This window comes from Mercenaria mercenaria, chromosome 14 (genome assembly GCF_021730395.1).
Source record: "Mercenaria mercenaria strain notata chromosome 14, MADL_Memer_1, whole genome shotgun sequence".
Taxonomy (NCBI): Eukaryota; Metazoa; Mollusca; class Bivalvia; order Venerida; family Veneridae; genus Mercenaria; species Mercenaria mercenaria.
The window spans coordinates 41,914,435-41,936,452 of NC_069374.1; the positions used below are offsets into that span (position 1 = coordinate 41,914,435).

At 35.7% G+C, this 22,018-nt stretch overlaps 1 protein-coding gene across 2 annotated transcripts in view; it reads left to right on the forward strand.

The window, feature by feature from the left end:
• The window catches only part of LOC123527399 (guanine nucleotide-binding protein subunit beta), a 74,213-nt gene extending 54,005 nt beyond the window's left edge, over positions 1-20,208 (forward strand). For both annotated transcript variants that reach the window (XM_045306815.2, XM_045306817.2), the window contains exons 6-9: positions 10,240-10,369; positions 11,013-11,084; positions 16,132-16,348; positions 16,684-20,208. In XM_045306815.2, coding sequence (XP_045162750.1) covers positions 10,240-10,369; positions 11,013-11,084; positions 16,132-16,348; positions 16,684-16,790 — 526 coding nt within the window. In that variant the 3' untranslated portion in view covers positions 16,791-20,208. The remainder of the gene's footprint in view (positions 1-10,239; positions 10,370-11,012; positions 11,085-16,131; positions 16,349-16,683) is intronic.
• The last annotated feature ends 1,810 nt before the right edge of the window (positions 20,209-22,018 follow it).

Sequence of the window (22,018 nt, forward strand, 5' to 3'; positions counted from 1 at the left end):
TTGGTCAGAATGTTCATCTTGATGATATCTAGGTCAAGTTCGAAACTGGGTCACGTGCAATCAAAAACTAGGTCAGTAGATCTAAAAATAGAAAAACCTTGTGACCTCTCTAGAGGCCATATATTTCACAAGATCTTCATGAAGATTGGTCAGAGTGTTCAACTTGATGATATCTAGATCAAGTTCGAAACTGGGTCACGTGCCATCAAAAACTAGGTCAGTAGATCTAAAAATAGAAAAACCTTGTGACCTCTCTAGAGGCCATATTTCTCAATGGATCTTCATGAAAATTGGTCAGAACGTTCACCTGGATGATATCTAGGTCAAGTTCGAAACTGGGTCACGTGCGGTCAAAAACTAGGTCAGTAGGTCTAAAAATAGAAAAACCTTGTGACCTCTCTATAGGCCATATTTCTCAATGGATCGTCATGAAAATTGGTCAGAATGTTCATCTTGATGATATCTAGGTCAAGTTCGAAACTGGGTCACGTGCGGTCAAAAACTAGGTCAGTAGGTCTGAAAATAGAAAAACTTTGTGACCTCTCTAGAGGCCATTTTTTTCATGGGATCTTTATGAAAATTAGTCAGAATGTTCACCTTGATGATATCTAGGTCAAGTTCGAAACTGGGTCACGTGCCTTCAAAAACTAGGTCAGTAGATCTAAAAATAGAAAAACCTTGTGACCTCTCTAGAGGCCATATTTCTGAATGGATCTTCATGAAAATTGGTCAGAACATTCACCTTGATGATATCTAGGTCAAGTTCGAAACTGGGTCATGTGCGGTCAAAAACTAGGTCAGTATATCTAAAAATAGAAAAACCTTGTGACGTCTCTAGAGGCCATATTTCTCAATGGATCTTCATGAAAATTGTTTAGAATGTTCACCTTGATGATATCTAGGTCAAGTTCGAAACTGGGTCACATGCGGTCAAAAACTAGGTCAGTAGTTTGTGACCTCTCCAGAGGCCATATTTTTCATGAGATCTTCATGAAAATTGGTGAGAATGTTCATGTTGATGATATCTAGGTCAGATTCAAAAGAAGGTCACGTGCCTTCAAAAACTAGGTCATTAGGTCAAATAATAGAAAAACCTTGTGACCTCTCTAGAGGTCATATTTTTCAATGGATCTTCATGAAAATTGGTCAGAATTTTTTATCTTGATGATACCTAGGTCACATGTGCTCAAAAACTAGGTCACTATGTCAAATAATAGAAATAACGACGTCATACTCAGTTCAACACTGGGTCATGTGGGGATAGGTGAGCGATTCAGGACCATCAAGGTCCTCTTGTTTGGCAGATCTCTTTTTATACCCCCGAATGGAGGCATATTAGTTTTCAACTGTCCGTCCGTTCGTTCGTTAGTTTGTTTGTTCGTTTGTCACAACGTTAACTTTTTGCATGAAGGCACTTTACTCGCGAACCACTGCACCCAGGACCTTCAAACTTCACATGCTGATAGTACTTATTGAGTACACGACCCCTACTGACTTTGGGGTCACCAGGTCAAAGGTCAAGGTCACAGGGGCCAAAGTTAACTTCTTGCATGAAGGCACTTTACTCGCAAACCACTGCACCCAGGACCTTCAAACTTCACTTGCTGATAGTACTTACTGAGTACACGACCCCTACTGACTTTGGGGTCACCAGGTCAAAGGTCAAGGTCACAGGGTCCAATGTTAACTTTTAGCATGAAGGCACTACACTCGCGAACCACTGCACCCAGGACCTTCAAACTTCACATGCTAATAGTACTTATTGAGTACACTACCCCTATTGACTTTGGGGTCACCAGGTCAAAGGTCAAGGTCACAGGGTCCAATGTTAACTTTTAGCATGAAGGCACTTCACTCGCGAACCACTGCACCCAGGACCTTCAAACTTCACATGCTAATAGTACTTATCGAGTACACGACCCCTATTGACTTTGGGGTCACCAGGTCAAAGGTCAAGGCGCTGCGGGGGCATTTGTCACCATTAGTGACAGCTCTTGTTTTTTTCACTTACAATAAAAAAAAATTAATTAGTTCCCTTTTATGTTACTATAAATAGCTTATTTTGAAACTTTTTTATTATTGGCCGTAGGGAGTGGACTTTGAATACTTTTTTTATGGACTTAAATTTGTTTTTTGAAGTTTTCCTTTTGTTGTTCCAGTCCTTTGGGCTACAACAGTCAAGTTCTTTAAATTTGGCTCCCATCCTATGATGTAACCCTTCGGGCGTTTATTGCCCCGCTTGGCGGAGCTCTTGTTATATCTGTGTGTATATCAACATGTGGGAATTCCCATTTTACGACATCCGAAAACTGTCTACATAAACAAATGTCAAGCAACAACCAGATTGTTGAAATAGGGGATCCAGTTTTTGGTTGCGTCTAGTCATTTGTTTTTGCCAAACAGCTGACAATTTTAGTCATTTGAATCCAAAGCTCTTTAAGCTTACATGTTGACTAGGTGTTTTTGTTTTGTTATTACTTTTGAACAGTTCACAGTTGAATTAGTTCACAGTGTTTTGAGTATCCAGTAAGTACTATAATCTAGTAAGCAGACTGTAATACTAGTATATTGTTGGTATTAGTACAAAATTCATATTCATGAATAAATATTCGTATTCGTCACCTTGTATTCGTGATACGTATCATATTCGACCCTTAGTGTATTTGTTACAGCCCTAATTGAGAAGGTGTGTCACGCTAATGACCTGGGTCTGTCAGGACAAGGTCAAGGTCACAAAATGATTCATACCTATACTATTCTGGCAGATTTTGTGCAGACCACTGTAACATTCTTGGGCATGCTTCGGGGGCCATTTGTCACTAATAGTGATAGCTCTTGTTTACATTTAGAAGTTTGTTCGAGTTACACTTTTTATATGCATTTAAAATAACATGTATCATCTTGATCAGTAAAGAAATCCAGTGATTACAGGATTTTTAGTCAAACACATAAGACACAGTCATGTCTATTGTATTGTAAGCTCAGATAGAGATACAAGTTTGCTTATAGAATTTTTTTTTTTTTTCAATGAATAAATCCTGATACATTTATCTTTTGTCTTAAAACTTGCTTAAAAAGTATTGTTAGTTCATTAATGCTGAAATTTAAAAAAAAAATCCCAGTTAGGGTGTTTTACGACACATTTTTAGCTCACCTGAGTACCAACTGCTCAGGGTGAGCTATTGTGATCAGGCTGTGTCCGGCTTGGTATGTCTGTCCCTTCGTCCATCAAGTCGTCCATGGTGACTTGTCAACAGTCACAAATGTTTGAACGACATCTCCTCCAAAATCTGGCTGTTCTTTATTTCATATAAAATCCACTTACTTCATAACGGTTTTTCAGCATTTTCTAGCATATCAGATTTTCAGAGACTTACATTCCCATAAAGAACTATATCGCTACTTTAGGAAAACCAAAAGAAAAGGGGGTGTTATAAGAAAACTACAGTTTGTTAAATACAACCCACTGAATTTACTCCTTTTTGCTTCGTTCAGTTTCTCTTTTCGAGACATTAAATTCTTACGCCGCCATTTTTACCTAGCATGCGATAGGAACATGACGATTTCGATAGAATGCAAAGTGATAAATACTGAGATGCAGCAGAGTAACAGTAAACACGTTGCTGTTGAGAAAAGGCACTAGGAAAGGAAAAAAGATTAGCACTATTTATATTTTGGACTACTTGTGTTTTGGTTGTGATCAGCCTTATAGATTGTTCAAATTATTTTGATTCATAAAAAAACATGGCTGCCAGAGGGTATGGTCACTTTTCCCTATTTGTATTTAGTGGAAACTTTAAAAATCTTTTCTTTTTTTTAACTGCTAGCCCGATTTTAAAATAATTTCACACAAATGGTCCTTGTGTGACCATCTACAAATATTGTTCAAACTTTTCTGATTTGTCAAAAAACATGCCACCAGAGGGCGTGGTCACTTTTCAGCAACAATTTCTTTAAACATCTACAAAACCGCGGAATGGATTTTGACGAAACTTTACACAAATGGTCTCTGGGTAGCCCTCTTTTAAAGTTGTTCAAAGGTTCCAGTTCATTGAACATATGGGTCTTTTTAGTTAAAAATAGGTTTTCAGCTATCAGACTTTAAAAATCTTTTTCTTTAGAGCTTTGATATTTGCATGTAATATAAGGGTTTGACTCCCCACCATAATTGTTCAAACTATTGCTCTAAAGTCAAAAATGGCCATGGCCCTGTGTGTGACATGTACTTACTATAGGCTTATAATATTATATAAGAAACTTTGAAAAAACTTCTCTGAATCAGTTATAGTTAGAGCCTTGATATTTGGCGTGTGATATCAGAGTTGTACTGTCAACCATAATTATTCAAATTATTGCTGTAGGTTCAAAAATTTGTGTGACATGAATATAATATACTAATAATAGGCTAACATAGAAGAAACCTTATTCTGACTTGTACCATTATGTTACACAAACACACTTGAAGCCTTGTACAATGACCCTCTTGTTCCCAATTGTAAATGCTCTGACCCCATTCTCAAAATAATGGAAGAAATCACTGACTTTGGAAAATAAGCAATTTTCCATCAGCAGATGTGGTAGAACAGTACCTCTGTATGAGAGATGGCTAAACTCGTCAAAATGCAATTATACTTCAAAGTTTTGTGTGGACAAGAAATAACTGAATGTTAAACATATGTTGGGGAAAACATTATCAGTTATGTTGTGTGCAAATGCAGGGGACATTGGTATCTTGGGATCAGCAATCCTGTAATATGTAAATGTTTCAGTTTAAAGACAAATGAAGTGTTATTTTTATTGTTAAGGCTATGACAACAAACAAGGTTGTGAGCCTCTCACCAGTGCAAGTCATTGCTTATACAAGTAAAGGATTATTGATTTTCATTTTACTGCAATCTCCGACCATTATGGTGTGGTTTCAGATCAATAAGTGACGTCATGCTTTGTACAAAGACATTATGGAGAAAGGATGAAAAATCACTTCATGATATACTGTGTGATGCTAAAAGTTACTACACTTCTTAAAATAATTGAAAATAATTATTAAGCCAGAACTCGATTAATTTAATTGTAATTATTTAATTACATAGTAAAATTTGAAATGTAATTGTCAATTAAATTTAATTGTCGGTAATCACAATTATTATGTCTCCCACCACATAGTGGTGTGGGAGACATTGATTTACTCCTGTCTGTGTGTGTGTCTGTCTGTCTGTCACTGATCTTGTCCGCACTCTAAGTCGAACATTTCTCATCCGATCTTTACCAAACTTGAACAAAATGTGTTTGCCAGTAAGTCCTCGGCCAGGTTTGATAAATAGCCAAATCGGCCCAGGCACATCGGAATTATGGCCCTTGAAACTTGTTTTTATAACCAAAGCACTGAAAGTCTGATAAGGCAGTTGAGGTCTTGGTGCATGGTTGACTCATATACTACTATTCAGATGATTTGGCAGTTGTGGGAGACATGCGCTTTTCTCAAAAGCAGTGGGTTGATCCCAAATAGACAAAAATGCTTCCTTTTTCACATTTATTGATATCTAAGAGGCGATAATTGACAATACACCTTTCACCGATTTCTAACATCTAGTATCTTATTGATAATAGCCTAAATGTACATTAATGACACAGAAGTGTTTTGTTGATTGATTAATGTTTAATCAGAGTTTTGTAAAAATGAAACTTGCCTATAGAAAAACTTTTCTGACAATTTTGTATAGTTAAGGGTTCACACTGTATTCACTCAACTTGTAACCTTGGTATGAAGAAGTTTCAACATTTCTCAGTGCTGACCATACAGTTGTATACATTGAAACAAATGAGATGAATTCTCCTGCACTGAAACATTTTGTTTTACCAAAAGATACAACAGGAAATTTTAATGTGAAATGTTGCCATTGTTTGTTAACTTTGTTATTGAAGCGAATTTATTTAGCAAATAATCAAGGCTTTCGAGTTGTTTATCGTCTGATTTACCACGGTTCAGAGTTCAGATGCGTAGGAATTGAACCACGAGGGCGTTAGCCCGAGTGGTTAAATACTGAAGCATCTGAACGATGAACCGTGGTAAATTAGACGATAAATAACAAGAAAGCCTTGATTGTTTTCATTCTGACATGCTCATTGATATATTTTAATAGATATTATACTGGATTTCCTTGACGCGAGGAGTAATGTATCGAACGTCATGCGGCAATATGACGTCAATTATGTCGTCATAATGCTCTCTTACCGGTCCGCGCGTCAACCGTTGTTTATCGCAGAATATATCGAGCTTGATTTTCTTCTTTGTTTAACTGGAAATCAAATCGAGCCATGTTAGAATTGAAAATAATTATAATTATTTTTTTTGCTCAAAACAAATTGTAATTAATTACAATCTGAAAATTCATGTAATTGTAATTTAATTGGAAAGTTTTCAATTTAATTGTAATTAATAAATTAATTACTTTTTAAGAAAATGGTACCATCCCTGCTTTCAGCTTCTGTTGCACACTTCTGAAAAATTATTACACATAGAGAAATAAAAATATGGAGAAATGTTAATTAGCATTTGAAGTTTTGATAGTGATTTCACTCAGAGGTAACATAAGAGTTATGACCCTTGAATTAGTATTTTCAAACTTGTATCACAAGCTTCTGAAACTTGATAGAAATATTAATTAGCATGCAAAGCTATGCACTTGGGGTTGAAGGTCAAAGTCACCTTTACTAGAAAGAAACAATTCAATAAATTGCAGGGTTGCCACTTACCTCGAAAAGTCAGGGGGGAAATTTTTTTTTCAAGGTTAATGAATTGTCAGGGAAATCTTGATAATGGTCAGTGAAAAATGAAATTTTAGGAAAGTCGGGGGGGAAATGAAATTCTGGGTCGATGTTTAAAATGTTCAGTGGCTATGGCAGTCTTCAAGCAGCAGTACTTAGAAGTATTTCCAAACACATTTTGGTGTAATTGTGTATAAACATAATTTAAATGAGTTTGAATCAATTTTGGTATTTGTTAATTAACAAATAATCAAGGCCTTTGAGTTGTTTATCGTCTGATTTACCACGGTTCAGAGTTCAGGTGCGTAAGAATTGAACCACGAGGGCGTTAGCCCGAGTGGTTAAATACTGAAGCATCTGAACGATGAACCGTAGTAAATTAGACGATAAATAACAAGAAGGTCTTGATTGTTTTCATTCTGACATGCTCATTAATATATTTTAATAGATATTATACTGGACTTCGTTTACCTGCGGAGTAATGTATCGAACGTCATGCGTCAATTATGACGTCATAATGCTCTCTTACCGGTCCGCGCGTCAACCGTTGTTTATCGCAGAATATATAGAGCTTGATTTTCTTCTTTGTTTAACTGGAAAACAAATCAAACCATGTTAGAATGCAAGTTTGATATATCTGAAACAAAATTAATATAAAAGGGTGGATTGGACGGCTGTAGGGGAGGAGGCCGAAAAAATAAGGTGGTATTGGTCAGTGAAAAGTTTGGTTTAGTCAGGGAAAAGTCAGGGAATTTCATTTTTAGCTCATCTGATTTTTTGGGGGGGAAAATGGTGAGTTATTGTCATCACTTGATCTGTGTCGGCGTTCTGCTTTTCTCCTAAACTATCAAAGCTATTGCTTTAAACTTGCAACACTTGTTCACCATCAAAAGCCGACTCTGTTCAGCAAGAAACATAACTCCATCTTGCTTTTTGCAAGAATTATGGGCCCTTTTGGACTTAGAAAATATCAGATTTCTTGGTTAAGTTATGCGTTTAGGTCAACTTTTCTCCTTAACGGTCAAAGCTGTTGCTTTAAAACTTGGAGCAGTTATTCGCCATTAAAAGCTGACTCTGCACAGTAAGTACCATAACTCTACATTGCTTTTTGCAAGAATTATGGCCCCTTTAAGTTTTGGACTTAGAAAATCATGGGTAGAACAATATTTCTATTGTACAGAGACAAAAAAAAATCAGATGAGCTTCTGCACCCGCAAGACAGTGCTCTTGTCTCATCTTAGTGGCAACCCTGAGTAGGAATGAAATACAGGTGTTTATTTAATTTAGTAATCAATAAATAGAAAAGTGGAGATAGAATTACTGATTCTGGAAAATACTAGTGTTATTTTGTTTTTAGCTTGACTGTTGTAAGAACAGGTAAAGCTCTTGTACAGACCCTTTTGCTGGCATCCCATTTGGTTTCTGCCATGAAAATGAGAGAGGAATATATTAACCCTTACCCGACTAAATTTCTATTATGAACTTGTCCATCTTTGAATTTGGACAGTACCATTTACTGTTAAAAGGAGTGCTTACCAAAAAGATACTGACTGAATAGCAAACAGTGCAGATCATGATCAGACTGCACAGATGTGCAGGCTGATCATGATGTACACTGGTCGCAAAGGCAGAACATAACACATTTTTTCACTGTGGTCATCTCACCTGCAGTGCACAGGTTCCAGAGATCTACTTCACATTTTTACAAAATTATGCCCCTTTTTCAACTTAAAAATTTTTGGTTTTTGTATGTAAGCTGGTATTTCAGTAACCACTTACGAGAATGGATTTAAACTTCATACATGTATTCACTGTGATGATCTGACATGCATTGCACAGGATTCATAACTCTGATTTGTATTTTTACAAAATTATGTTCCTTTTACGACTTTTATATTCATTTAATTGACAAGGCTGTTGAATAGTCAAGCGTTGCGCTCCTCCAACAGGTGTTGTTTGTTTGGACAATAACTTTACAGCTACTGAAGAGAATATACTATGACAATGAGAAGAAGCACAAAACCTGGTCTGTAGCATCCTGGCTTGGACCTCTCTTGTTCAGATAATTCCACTTGTCACCATTTATTGACTTCATATCCAATGCATTACAGCTGATTTATTATCAGTTTCATAAAAAAAGGCAAATAAATTGAAATAATTATGATGATTGTGATTATGGTGAATGAGTGATGGGGAGGGCCCTAGATAATGTTGGAATAACTTTTGGCCCAACCCGTTTGTATGTATTTGATTTAATACTTCTTTTAAATGTGATGTTTACATGTGTGTGATATATATATATATATATATATATACACACACAAACTGATTAAATTAAAAAAAAAAATTAAATGATGATTGTCATTATGATGAATGAACGATGATGATGGGTTCCTTTAATGATAATATAAAAGTAGTGCTGTATTGAAAAAAGCAGGGTTTCAGCACATGTTCAGTGATTTTATTACCTGTGCATCCTAGACGCATAATTACTTCCATGGACGCACGTTTTCAAATAATGTGCATCCACAGGACGCAATAGATTTATAACAGAATTGATGATGTTTGTTTTCTCTATTTTCTACCGAGAACTTTTTACCCTCGCACCGGATTGTATTTATATAACGTCACTTCTGATTGGTTCTTGATATCATTTCTAACCAATCTTTGCAGCTCTAATTTCTTACTGTGGTAATAGTGATTTACGGTGTACAGATAAACAAACACCACTGTAACAAAAAACCTCCAAAGAAAAAGCCAAAAATCAAGGCAAAACACTGTCAGGTTTTTTCAATACCAATAAGGATGCATAACTTAGCACATCAGACTTGGCGACCAAGTTTACTGAAGTAAACTGTGTTACATAATTATGTTTCTAAATTGAACTTGGTTCCAGTCATTTTTTGTTTTATTTTGATATGTTTATTAAAGATATCAAAAAGGATTACACAGTGCATTAATATTGAAATCTGTTTTAGGCTAGTTCAGTTGAGTGAAGCCCAGGCTGAGCTATTTTGGATCACTTGCTGTCTTGTCGTCATAGATGAGTCCGGACTCATTGATTTGTAGCCGAGAGAGGTCTGGGACTCTTACATAGAAATTTGTAAAAAAAAAATCACTGCATGTTCATGGATAGTAGTAACAGTACTGACTCTCAAAAAAAATTATTTTCAGTGATACCTTGTCAATTTAACATTGCTTTCAGGAACAATTTACAAGGTTAATAATGGTGTTTTGTGATGATGATTTAAATTTAGATGTACAGTTTTAAAACAAGATGGACCAAGATACTGGACAATTTATTCGACAGTAAAACTTTTCCAAAAATAAAATTATTGAGGGACATTCTCTCAGTCTATTGCAGATGTCATGATTTCCTGTGTGAGCTTAATTTTCAAGTCTGGTTCATACTGCAAAGTTTTGTTTGACCTGATATGTAGACTATTACAGTATATTGTATGTTCTATATTTCAGTGCACTATGGGATATAGAGACAGGCCAACAAACAACAGCTTATTTAGGTCATACAGGGGATGTTATGAGTCTATCATTAGCTCCAGACATGAGGACCTTTGTATCAGGGGCATGTGATGCTTCAGCTAAGGTAGCATAAACTAATACGCTCAGTTTTCAACAAACTTGTATTTTCTAGAAAACTCTAGACCAGCATTGATATAATCATTTCTGTACACATTGAAGTTTTAGACTTCCTTTGCAATACACTGAATAACCATTTTAAGGGTTTTCTGTGAATTTACTGAATGGCAGTGATTTCTCTTGGTGTGGCTATTCAAGTAATACAAGCTTCTCACTGAAACTTGATTAAAGTTTGCACCATTGTGATCCTCATGCTGTCTTGCATATATACTTACATATAAAAATGTTTTTAATTTGATATAAACTTCATATATTTCATGATGATTGTTGAGAATGTTCTTACAGCTAATTCCCACTCAGTAAGTGATTGTGGTGATTATTGTGCTCTCATGGAATTAGAGCCAGGAACAGTTTGGTTTGGAGTGATACTGTTCTGCTAGTCCATAGTGCCACACTCTTGTTAATTAAATATTTCACAGTGTGATCTAGTGATTATTGAGACACAATGATTAGAAATTACTAAAACCAGTGACAGGAATGGCTGGTTTAATGACAGTTTTAGTTATTGAAATTCAGAAGTGGCATAAATGAGCAACAACTATCTCGGAAAAAGACGGTGAGTTAACATAATGTGTGCAACTATATTTCAGTTATGGGATATCAGAGATGGCATGTGTAAACAGACATTCTCTGGACATGAATCTGATATTAATGCTATTACAGTAAGTATAACTGTTTGCTATTCTTTGTAGTAGAGTTATTTTACTCCCCACAAACGATGTTTTAGGGGGTATATAGGAGTGAGCTTGTTGGTCTGTCGGACCGTTGGTTTTCATGGTTTCTGGACAATAACTCATAAAAGGCTTGACAGATTTAAATAAATTTTTGGTACACAGGTGTAACATCATGAAATACAGGTTAAGTTAGGTCAATGGTCAAGGTCACAATGACCCTGAACATATAAAAACTGGTCAAGTTCGACTTGAGGTCAGTAGGTCAAGGTCGCAGTGACCCGGAACAGGTAAACGGTTTCTGGATGATAACTCATGTGTGCTTGGGCCTAGGATCATGAAAGTTGATAGGGAAATTAGTCATGACCAGCAGATGACCCCCATTTGATTTTGAGGTCAGTAGGTCAATGGTCAGTGACCCAGAACAGCCCTTTTTTTTTTGTAAATTTGGGGAAGGGTACCAGGTCCCTTTTGGAGGGGAAATTTACGTTGCGAAATCGTTGTTTGGAGGAATATATTTGCTGAAAAGTTGTTAAAATCAGGACTGAAAATCAAAACTAATTTCATTTTTTTTTTTTGCATGGGGAATTTTTGGCCAAGATGGGGAAAAAAGTATACTTTTTAGATTGGGGAATGGGGCCGAATTTCGGCCCTAAAATCAGCATAAAAAAAGGCCTGCAGAACAGTAACGGTTTCTGGATGATAACTAAAGAAGGCTTGGGTCTAGGATCATGGAAGTTATTGGGAGGTTGGTCATGACCAGCAGATGACCCCTATTGATTTTGAGTTCAGTAGGTCAAATGTCAATGTCACAGTGACCCCAGAACAGTAACGGTTTCCGGATGATAACTCAAGAAGGCTTGGGACTAGGATCATAAAAGTTGATAGGGAGTTTAGTCAAGGTCACAGTGACCCGAAACAGTTAAACTGTTTCCGGACGATAACTTGAAAACACTTTGGCCTAGGATCACAAAACTTATTAGGGAGGTTGATCATGACCAGCAAATGACCCCAATTGAGTTTGAGGTCAGTAGGTCACAGTGTCCCTGAACAGTTAAACCGTTTCCGGATGATAATTTGAGAACGCTTGGGCCTAGGATCACGAAACTTAATAGGGAGATTGATCATGACCAGCAAATGACTCTTATTGATTTTGAGATCAGTAGGTCAAAGGTCAAGGTCACAGTGACCCAGAACAGTTTCCGGACGATAAATTGAGAACGCTTGAGCCTAGGATCACGAAACTTAATATGGGGGTTGATCATCGCCAGCAGATGACCCCTATTGATTTTGAGGTCAAAGGTCAAGGTCACATTGACTCAGAACAGAACTTGTTTTGCCAAATAACTGGTGAATTCTTTTGTCTAAGATGGGCATTGTGCTCACTGCTACAAGCAGACACTGTCGTTTATATGACTAAAAAATTGTTGAAAAAGACGTTAAACCCGAATACACGCACACACACACATTTGATACAGAGGTTACTTATGTATGGTAAATGACCCATAATTATTGATTTGAGGTCAGTACGTGAAACGTCCAGTGCAAGTGACCAAATATTTTCTGTTTTTTTTGTGCAGTTACTGAATGCATCAAGGGGGTGCATTTTGAGTTCTACGAGCTCTTGTTACTAAATGGATTTGATTCAAACTTTAAAAGTGGTTCCACCTCATCACCCATATCATATGACCTCCTCATGTGGTTCTGAGACATCATATTTATTGAAAGAATTAGAACCACTGCCATACCTTTGCATGATCATAAGCCATGTTTCCAGGTTATAGTGTTTGAACACCTGATTTTGCTGTATCTTTGCATCTCCAGCAGGTATAAAAGTTTTGATTCTGTATGAGATAATTTTAGTCCTCTACTGGTTGTATGATATATTTCCATAACTCTGGCACAGGTATTTTCTGAATTATACTAGTGTTTCGATGCACTTTCACAAAATCTCTGCCAAAGGTGGCAATATATAGATTTGGCAACGTTCATCCGTCCATCTGTGTGACTTAACAATCCGAAATTGAAGATGCTGTAATTCAAAAAGTCTTTTAGCTAGAATCACCAAACCTCACTTGATTATTAATTAGCACATGATCTTTGCTCAGATTTAATATTAATTTCCTTGACCCAGTAAAAGCAGAGTTTTTCCCTTTGATTTGGTAAAAATAGGGACTCTTTACTGTATCTAAGTAACCATAAGATGGATCTTTATGAAACTACACAAATAAAGATCACTATAGGGTGGTAGGGCATGAGACAATTTTGTCAGGGTCACTTCAGTGACTTCAAAGTTTTTGCCAATAAATGTTTTACAATCCATAAATCCCACGTAACAAAGTAACCCATTGATGGATCTTCATGAAAGTTAAGACAAATTAGATCTTTTTAACCTGCTGTTAGAAAATGTGTTTCACTCTCTGCTGTATTATCTCCATAGTTTTATGCCAAACGAGAGAAGGCATCAAAATTGCCAGAATATTTTATTGCCTAAATTCATCGTTTGTGACAGTTTATATGTGTGATAGGTATTGATCAGGACTGAGATATAGATCACTTGTTTACTATATTGTCCTGTGACTGGATCTCGTATTGATGCCTTTTATGATATGATCAAAGTTCCCTGCTCTCTTGAATGCTTCTCATTCCATCAATGCACTTGACATTTATAAAACTCTCCAAAATGAAAAGGTCTGAGAGAATGTCTGAATTTATTGTATATATTGATTATTGGTACATCTGATTGTATAGTTTGCTGCAGGATCAATAAGAATGACTCCCTCTGCTGCAGTGTTCTCTATATACAGACATGTTTAAGAGCCATGCTGTGCTGATATGTAAAATATCCAAGTTCTAACATGAGTTTAGTTCAGCAGAGCACAAGGTGGGCTATTGTGACCTCTTACAATTCAATACCTGGATTTTCAGTGCACAATTTCTATAAACAACATTCTTCAGAGAAGGCATTAGGTGCAAGCTGATGGAACTTGGCATGTATGGTCTTCTTCCAAGGATAGGTAAAAAATCTTCCTGACAAACTGCTGGCCCACTCTGAGCACAAAGTTCTCATGGTGAGCTACTGTGATCGTGCTGTGTTGTGTCTGTTGTGTGTCCATCCGTCGTCAACAATTGTGTTTAAACATCTCCTCTAAAACCACTGAATGGATTTTGAAGGAACTTGGCATGGATGTTCTTTGGATGGTCCTCGACCAAAGTTATTCAAACGGTTATGCTTGGTTGCACATAGGGGCCACTAGAGCTAGAAATAGAAAAATTTTCAAACAACATCTCCTAAACCGTTGGTCCGATTTTGAAATAAAACAGAAATATCTTCAAACAACATCTCCTAAACCGATGGTCCGAAACTTCATAGGTTGATTGGACATGTAGAGTAGATGATCCCTATTGATTTTTTTGGGTCATTTGATTAAAGGTCAAGGTCACAGGGACCAGAACATGGAAAACAGTTTCTGATCAGTAACTTGAAAACCATTTGACACAGAACTTTCAACCTTCATAGGATGATAGGACTTACAAAGTAGATGAACCTTATCATTTTGGGGGTCACATGAGCAAATGTCAAGGTCACAGAGGCCTAAACCTGGAAAACTCTTTCCCATCAATAACTTGAGAACCACTTGACCCAGAATTTTAAAACTTGGTAATTGTTCAAATTATTGCCCTAGGTTCAAATATTGTGTGTGACGTATAAAATATAAGCACCAGATATAAAAAGTTAGCACTGCTGAAATGTGTGAACTTAATGTCAAATGCAAAACTGCGTTATCTACACTACAATATAATCGTCACAGCTAGAGCTTTGTTTGAGATCTGCAGCTATCAGTGTTTGTGGGATCCGAGTTGCAACAATGTATTGTAAAGAGATTTGGCCTGGACTGGGTGTTTAGTTAGAATGAATGGAGATAATCGATATTTGAGTTCAAGCGTACTAACAGAGTTGGACTGTAGATTCTGAGGAAGGTTCTTGAGCGATGGCTACATGAACTGTTTCAACCATCTTGATTTGTCAAAAAAAGTGCACCACCATGGGGCGTGCTTAGAATTTGGTAAAAGATTTTGGCTTAACTGCCAAAATTGCTTAAATGATTGTAACTTGTAAAAGAATATGGTTCACTTTTTTCCAATTCATCAAAGTGCATGGTTGCCAGGGCAGGGTTCGCACAGGCCTTGAAAAGTCCTTGAATTCGATGGTAGTCCTTGAAAACTCCTTGAAAATGACAAAACCCCTAAAAAACCTGGAAAAGTACTTGAATTTTAAAAAAAAAAACTCCTTGAATTTGACCTTTCACTCCTTGAAAATATTCTTTCCGTAACTTTGCTTTGCAAAAAGAATTTAAGGCTTAAAATAAATCGGAGAAAATGAAAATAAATTCGTGAAATTGCAGGATCGGGTCACTCGTATGCTATTATAGTGGTCTACGGCCACACTTTATCGATATTTACAGAGTGATATTTCTACTATATCACCGTTTGCATGTTTCCGTTTCCGTTTAAAAAAGTACGGGGAATAATAACTCGCAATATTTAGCTATTTGCGAGTGTTTCCAGTGAATTAAAATGAGTAAGAAAAATAAACATGTTTACTCAAGTAAGCGGGAGACAAAAGACGAATATAAACAGTGGCTGAAGCCCTTTAGAGCAGACAGAACGAAGTGTATTTGTACGTCGTGTGACAAAATTTTGAGGTATCATTAGTAGGAGTGCGCTAAAAAATCACAAGAATAGTGATAAACCTCAGCAAAATAGTGAATTACATCAGTCTAATAATCAAATTACGTCATTTTCAAAGGTGTGACAAGTGATGGTCGTTTTATTTTTTCATTACATAATAAAAGTTTTTCAGATTAGGTCGTGGTTTTGAAAAAAAAATAGTGCTTGAAAAATTGTAAAAAGTCCTTGAAAAGTACTTGAATTTTGTCTCTGATATTCTGTATGAACCATGCAGGGGGGATGGTTACATCTCAGAAAAAATTCATTCTTTGAGAATTGATGTATGTTTGATTTTTTCTTTTTTCAGTATTTTCCTAATGGTTTTGCATTTGCAACTGGTTCAGATGATGCCACATGCAGATTGTTTGATATACGTGCAGACCAGGAGATTGGAATGTACTCGCATGACAATATAATCTGCGGAATCACGTCAGTGGCCTTCTCTAAGTCTGGAAGACTTCTGCTTGGAGGATATGATGATTTCAACTGTAATGTATGGGATGTCTTGAAACAAGAACGTGCAGGTGTGTACACAGAATAACATTGTAGACCTCTCGCTGCCAAGGACAGAAATAAATTAATTATTAGCTTTAAGGAAGTTAAGTTTAATTAAGAACTTTGAGAATGGAGACAATTCATGTTTTAAGGCTTATTTTTTTTTATTTCTTTTTTTGGCAAGTTTCAGGTCAGTACCATTGTCATCAAATCGCTTCTTTTGTTGCAATGAATTGTTCGGCGCAAGTATATCAAGATTATGTAAGGATGCGCTGACAGGCTTGCCTGTATCAGCATGCATTTGTTTTACCTTTAATCTTCATATAGGGATAGTATAATACTGATTGCATTCCTTACATTTTAGGTGTGCTTGCTGGCCACGATAACAGAGTTAGCTGTCTGGGAGTGACAGAAGACGGCATGGCTGTTGCCACAGGATCCTGGGATAGTTTCCTGAAGATCTGGAATTGAGGCTACGGTGTTGCTAAATATAGACTAAATTTATAAACACAAGCCTCAATTATGTTTGTAAAGTATGATGTATGTAACTACACCATTATACTGGCATAGTCACTAGTGCAGTAGTATTGGTGAATCCTGCCACTGACTGTGAACTATGAGATAAAACATTGGATTATGTATGGACCCTCTCACAATTATTTATATCAACATTTACACTTTTTCTGTTACCAGCCTGCAGGTTTTATAGCTGGCGGATGTGTTGACATGGACAATACCATTACAGCTGTAGGGATGACCAGTAATCTAGCCGAAATCTCTTTAAAACAAGTTTGCATGTCTTAAATCTCATAGTTGTAAATGTGTGTGCAATGTTTAACTGTAGTAACTGGTCATAGTGTAAAAGTTTTGTCAGTTTGATATATACATATACCTATATCATCTTTTATAGAAGGTCCTGTGCTTTTTAAAATACATATATATGAACATTTATTTTGAGGTAAAGTACTAAATGGGTTCACATGTACTTAATATGGGTACTACAAAGTTCATCTTGTATACGTTTCATATTATAACATTTTTACATGTCTTTTGTAGCTATCTTTATATGTTACAGAAGGCCTCCTCTTAAGAATTATTTATTAATCAATGTGTTAAACATAGCTGTAAATGCCAGAAATATTTTATTTGCGTAGAAGTGCTTGGACTAATGAAAGAGATTGAATTTGACAGGGCCTTGCAGAGGTAAAAGATTTTATCTGTAGGCAGGTTTGATAAGTAGTAATTGAAATATTTGTATAGTGATAAGAACAATAGATTTCAAGTGTGCAATTCTGGCATTTAAATGGCTACTTTTTGAAGCATGTTTTTTACTTTGTGGTTATACTCTCTTTATGTGTGTGTGTATGGGTGTGTCTGTGTTTCGTATTGAAAGCTTTGCATTTTGCATGGACAGATGAAGTTGTTTGATGTAGGGCATAATAAGATAGGCTTGTAATTTATTCTAGTCTGTTAAATTGATAGTTTTATGTTGAGGGGGAAAGAAGTTCCATAAAAAATGTTTTAAAGTTAATTATTATACATCTTATTCTTTTTGGTAAAACAAAGATTCTGTAAATGATTGTCAAAATGAAATGATCAGAAGTGAGCAGTACAGTGTGGAGACAGTGGACCAAGATAAGGCCTTGCATTGAGAATGTTGTCTGTACTGAGAGAAAGATGAAAGATGTGAGACAGCTTTTTAGTAGTGTCATTAGTGTTGTAACTGTTTGCTCGCCCTTCTCCATAACCTCATACATAGCTTTGCCATTTAAACATTGTCTACCATGCGCAACTATGAAAACATTGGGGTTCCGCTATATGCATTTAGAGCATCAAAGCTTTTTTCGTAGTATTTTTAGTTACCTTTGTTGATTTCTTTTCTGGCAAATTGTCATTGTTTTTCTCGGTAACACTGGACGAAATGATGAGTTTGCAGTACGAAGAAATTGATTGAATGTTATTTATTTTACTCTTTACTTTTTATTAAACCTTTTCTCATAATTTTCTCTGTACTTGATTAATGAAATTTTCCAGGCAGAGTGAAAAATGATTACTAAATAAAACAGAGTACCTGGTTCATGTTTTAAATACTGGTAAGTTAATTCATTATTTTCATAAATAATAAGCTTAAGTTTTTATGTCAGTTTAATTTTTTAGACAGTCAGTAGATACTAAATAGTGAACAAATTTGTACACATATTGCCAGAATCAGTTGATTATATCTATAAAATAGAAGTTTATGTTTTGGTAAAATGGTAAGACATTTGTGAACACACTTTATCATGTTTTACGTCGTAGGAGTATAATTAAAGCCATTAAATAAATTTGATAATACACTAGTGTAATGAAACGTTGACGTCGTTTATTTATAGGAGACGATGGTTGACGCGAATTTACTTGGTCTATAATGGGTAAAGAAAGAATAAATTATGATGTTTCATCAGGAAAAGCTTAATGTGATAAAAAGAATATTACATTTGTGTCTTTCCACATGAATTTATTAAACTTGTTGAATTAATTCAATATGAAAAGACACTGGTGTAATATCCTCTATATCTCTGTATGAATCTTAAAACTAATTGTTACAGAATTTCTGAAGTGCCAGTTCAGTTAATAGCTGTGATGTCTAATTTTGGTAAAGTTTATTTTTTAAATGTTTGTTGTGTGAAGCAATGCTGTTAACAAGTAGATAGATCTAACATAGAAAGCCAGTGGTACTAGCTGTTCACAGATATCTTAGCATATTACATGTGTTTAAAAATAGAACTAGAGTCTGGCTATTTATTTCTTGGATGAGTGAATGGTAACAGATACGATATGTATTACATGTGTTATTGTCCTTGCTATGTCTTTATTTTCATTTCTTGCAAGAATGTACTGAAGGGTCAGCAGTTGCTGCTGGTCAATTGTAAAATGCCCACTTCATTATTAAACCACTCTGCACAATAGTGAGCTTGAAATAGTTGTAAAACTGAAACCTTGTACAATATAAAACGTATTAGCCCTGAAACAGTTTGATGATTTATACTGTATTGAATTTATATGAGCGTAAATAAGGTTATTATAGGTTATTATTAGGATTTGCTAAAAACAGTCAAAATGAAGATAACTCATCAGTATACGCTGTTAAAAATAAATGAAGTGGGCATTGTGAGTTTATTGTACATAGATATTCACTTGTGAACTTTTATATAATAGTGCAATCATACAATGGTGTAATGTCCAGTGATGTGTGTAGTAATTCCTTCTCATAACTCTAACTAACCAACAGTGTCTCTGTAGTTATTGTAGTTGTGACTATCTTTCACTTCCAGATTCAGTTGAATTTTTCATTTCAAAAATACATGTCAGTTATGTTTTTCTTAAAAAACCACTTTAACCTTGAAATTTGTCTTTGATCAATGAAACTAAGTATACAACTTTGGTCACAGTATCAACTTAAGTTATGAAGTTACTAAGGTGTGAAAGAGAATAATATATATAACTGTACAAATTTTACAGTGTTTACCTTTTTGCTTTCAAAGTTCAAATCTTAGAAAATTTTGTAGAAAGTAGGAACGAGTTTGAGTTTTTCTACAACTGCATTACTTCTATAGAAGACGAATCAAATAGCTTACCAAACCAAGAAAAATGTACAACACCATTTAGCAGTATTAACTGTGATCTAGAACTAAATACTGCAGTTAAGGAATTACCTCATTTTGAAGTAGAAGAATATATAAGAAAATAACAGTTGTCTTGAATGTATTGATGCTCAATCTCTTCAAAGGAGATAATTAACAATTTTGACTTGGCATCAGTGATCAGTCTGTTTTAACTAGAGTGAACGCTTATATACGTGTATATGTATCTGTTACTTTCATTTGTCAATAAAGCTACATGTCTAATAGAGTCTGTTCTGTTTTCTTTTTTTATGCTTCCGAAAGGGTGACATACAGATATCATAGTGCCTTTTCCTTGGTCTGGCTTTCAGAGCTCTTGTGTTTGGTCCGTAACTGTCATCCATCAAGGGATTTTGAAACCTGATGTATTGATGAAGACCCAGATCTCTAGCTAAAATGTCGGTCACAGTTTTTGAGGGTCCATTCTTTGATTCTACAGTTCACAGTTGTCGTCTTTCAAGGGATTTTAAAATTAGCTTGCATCCCAAAAACCTTTCATAATGCTTGCACCAATATGTTACGAGTTATACCCCATTCTTAATTAGAATATCGGGTTCAAGTTTGATGAACTTTTGCTCCATCTCAGTTATTACTAAATAGATTCCAGTTGTTCCACATTATTAGCCAAATTATATGACACGGTGTATTACTTTTGCAGAAATTTTCAATGAATTATGTCTCTTGAACTTACTTAAATTTTTTGATACATTTTATCTTGGGGGGCTACCAAAATTAAAAACTAAAACCTCTAAACTGTTCTCACAGACCACTGAATGGATCTTCACCAAAAGTGGTCTTGATAGAGTTCTCTTACTTATTCAAATGGTTTCCTTGGACTGCACGTGCTAAAATTGGGGGAGTGGCTCTGCATTAAACTTCCCTTGGCATACCCTTTATAGCTCACCTGAGCACAAAGTGCTCAAGGGTGAGCTATTGTGACCAGTCGTCGTCCGTCAACATTTGCCTTGTGAACACTCTAAGGCCACAGTTGTGACCCAATCTTAATGAAACTTGGTCAGAATGTTTGTTTTGATGTTCTCTAGGTCAAGTTCAAAACTAGGTCACCCCGTCAAACTCGTGAAAATTCTTCAGAATGTTTGTCTTGATGAAATCTTGATAAAGTTTGAATATGGGTCATCTGTTAACACTGAAGAGGCCACATTTATGACCCAATCTTCATGAAACTTGGTCAGAATGCTTTTGCCCAAGTTTGAATGTGTGGGGTCAAAAACTAGGTCACTTGGCTAGATCAAAGGAAAATCTTACTAACACTCGAGAGGCCACTTTTAAGTTTAAAACTCATAAGAACTGGTCAGAATGTTTGTCTCGATAATGTCTTGTTAATTGGGATCGAGTAGTTATTGAAACACTTAGTATTAAATGATATACATCTTGAGACAAAGCATGCATATTTCCATAGAATTATTCGGGGTTTATTTTCTGAAAGATCAGCCGAGAACCACAGCTAAGTTCGTAGTGGATATGATTGTTTCTTACTTGCCAAGTTACCTAGGTTAACACCGCATTTAGCTTAATATACACACAAAATTAAAAAGAAATATAAGGTTAAAAGCAGCATTGCATGTATAGTAAAAGCACTATATATAAAGTTAAAATCATCGTATATACAAATAAGAGCATCCAGTATACAAATGAATCCATATAAAAGTTAAACGCACAGTATGTAATACTAGTAGTTATTGTTCGAGGAATTTGTTTGATGTTGTCAAATCTCACCAGTCTATCAATGCTGTGGAAACCTATTCCGAGAATGTTAACTGAGTTACCTACATGCTCATCTGTTTTAAACAGTCCAGGTTGGTTTCGGGTTTGTAAACGTTATGTGTAATTATTAAAAACAAATGAATAAAAGAAGGAACAACACCATGTGATGAAAATTGTCGGGTGCTATTAACATTTCAGAATGCCCAATTTGATACGTACCTGTAATTCGGGGATCGAACGTATTCTGGCTCGATAAAGTTTTAAGCGAGAGCAAAAGGTTTGCGAAACGTAAAATGACGTTCATATTTCACC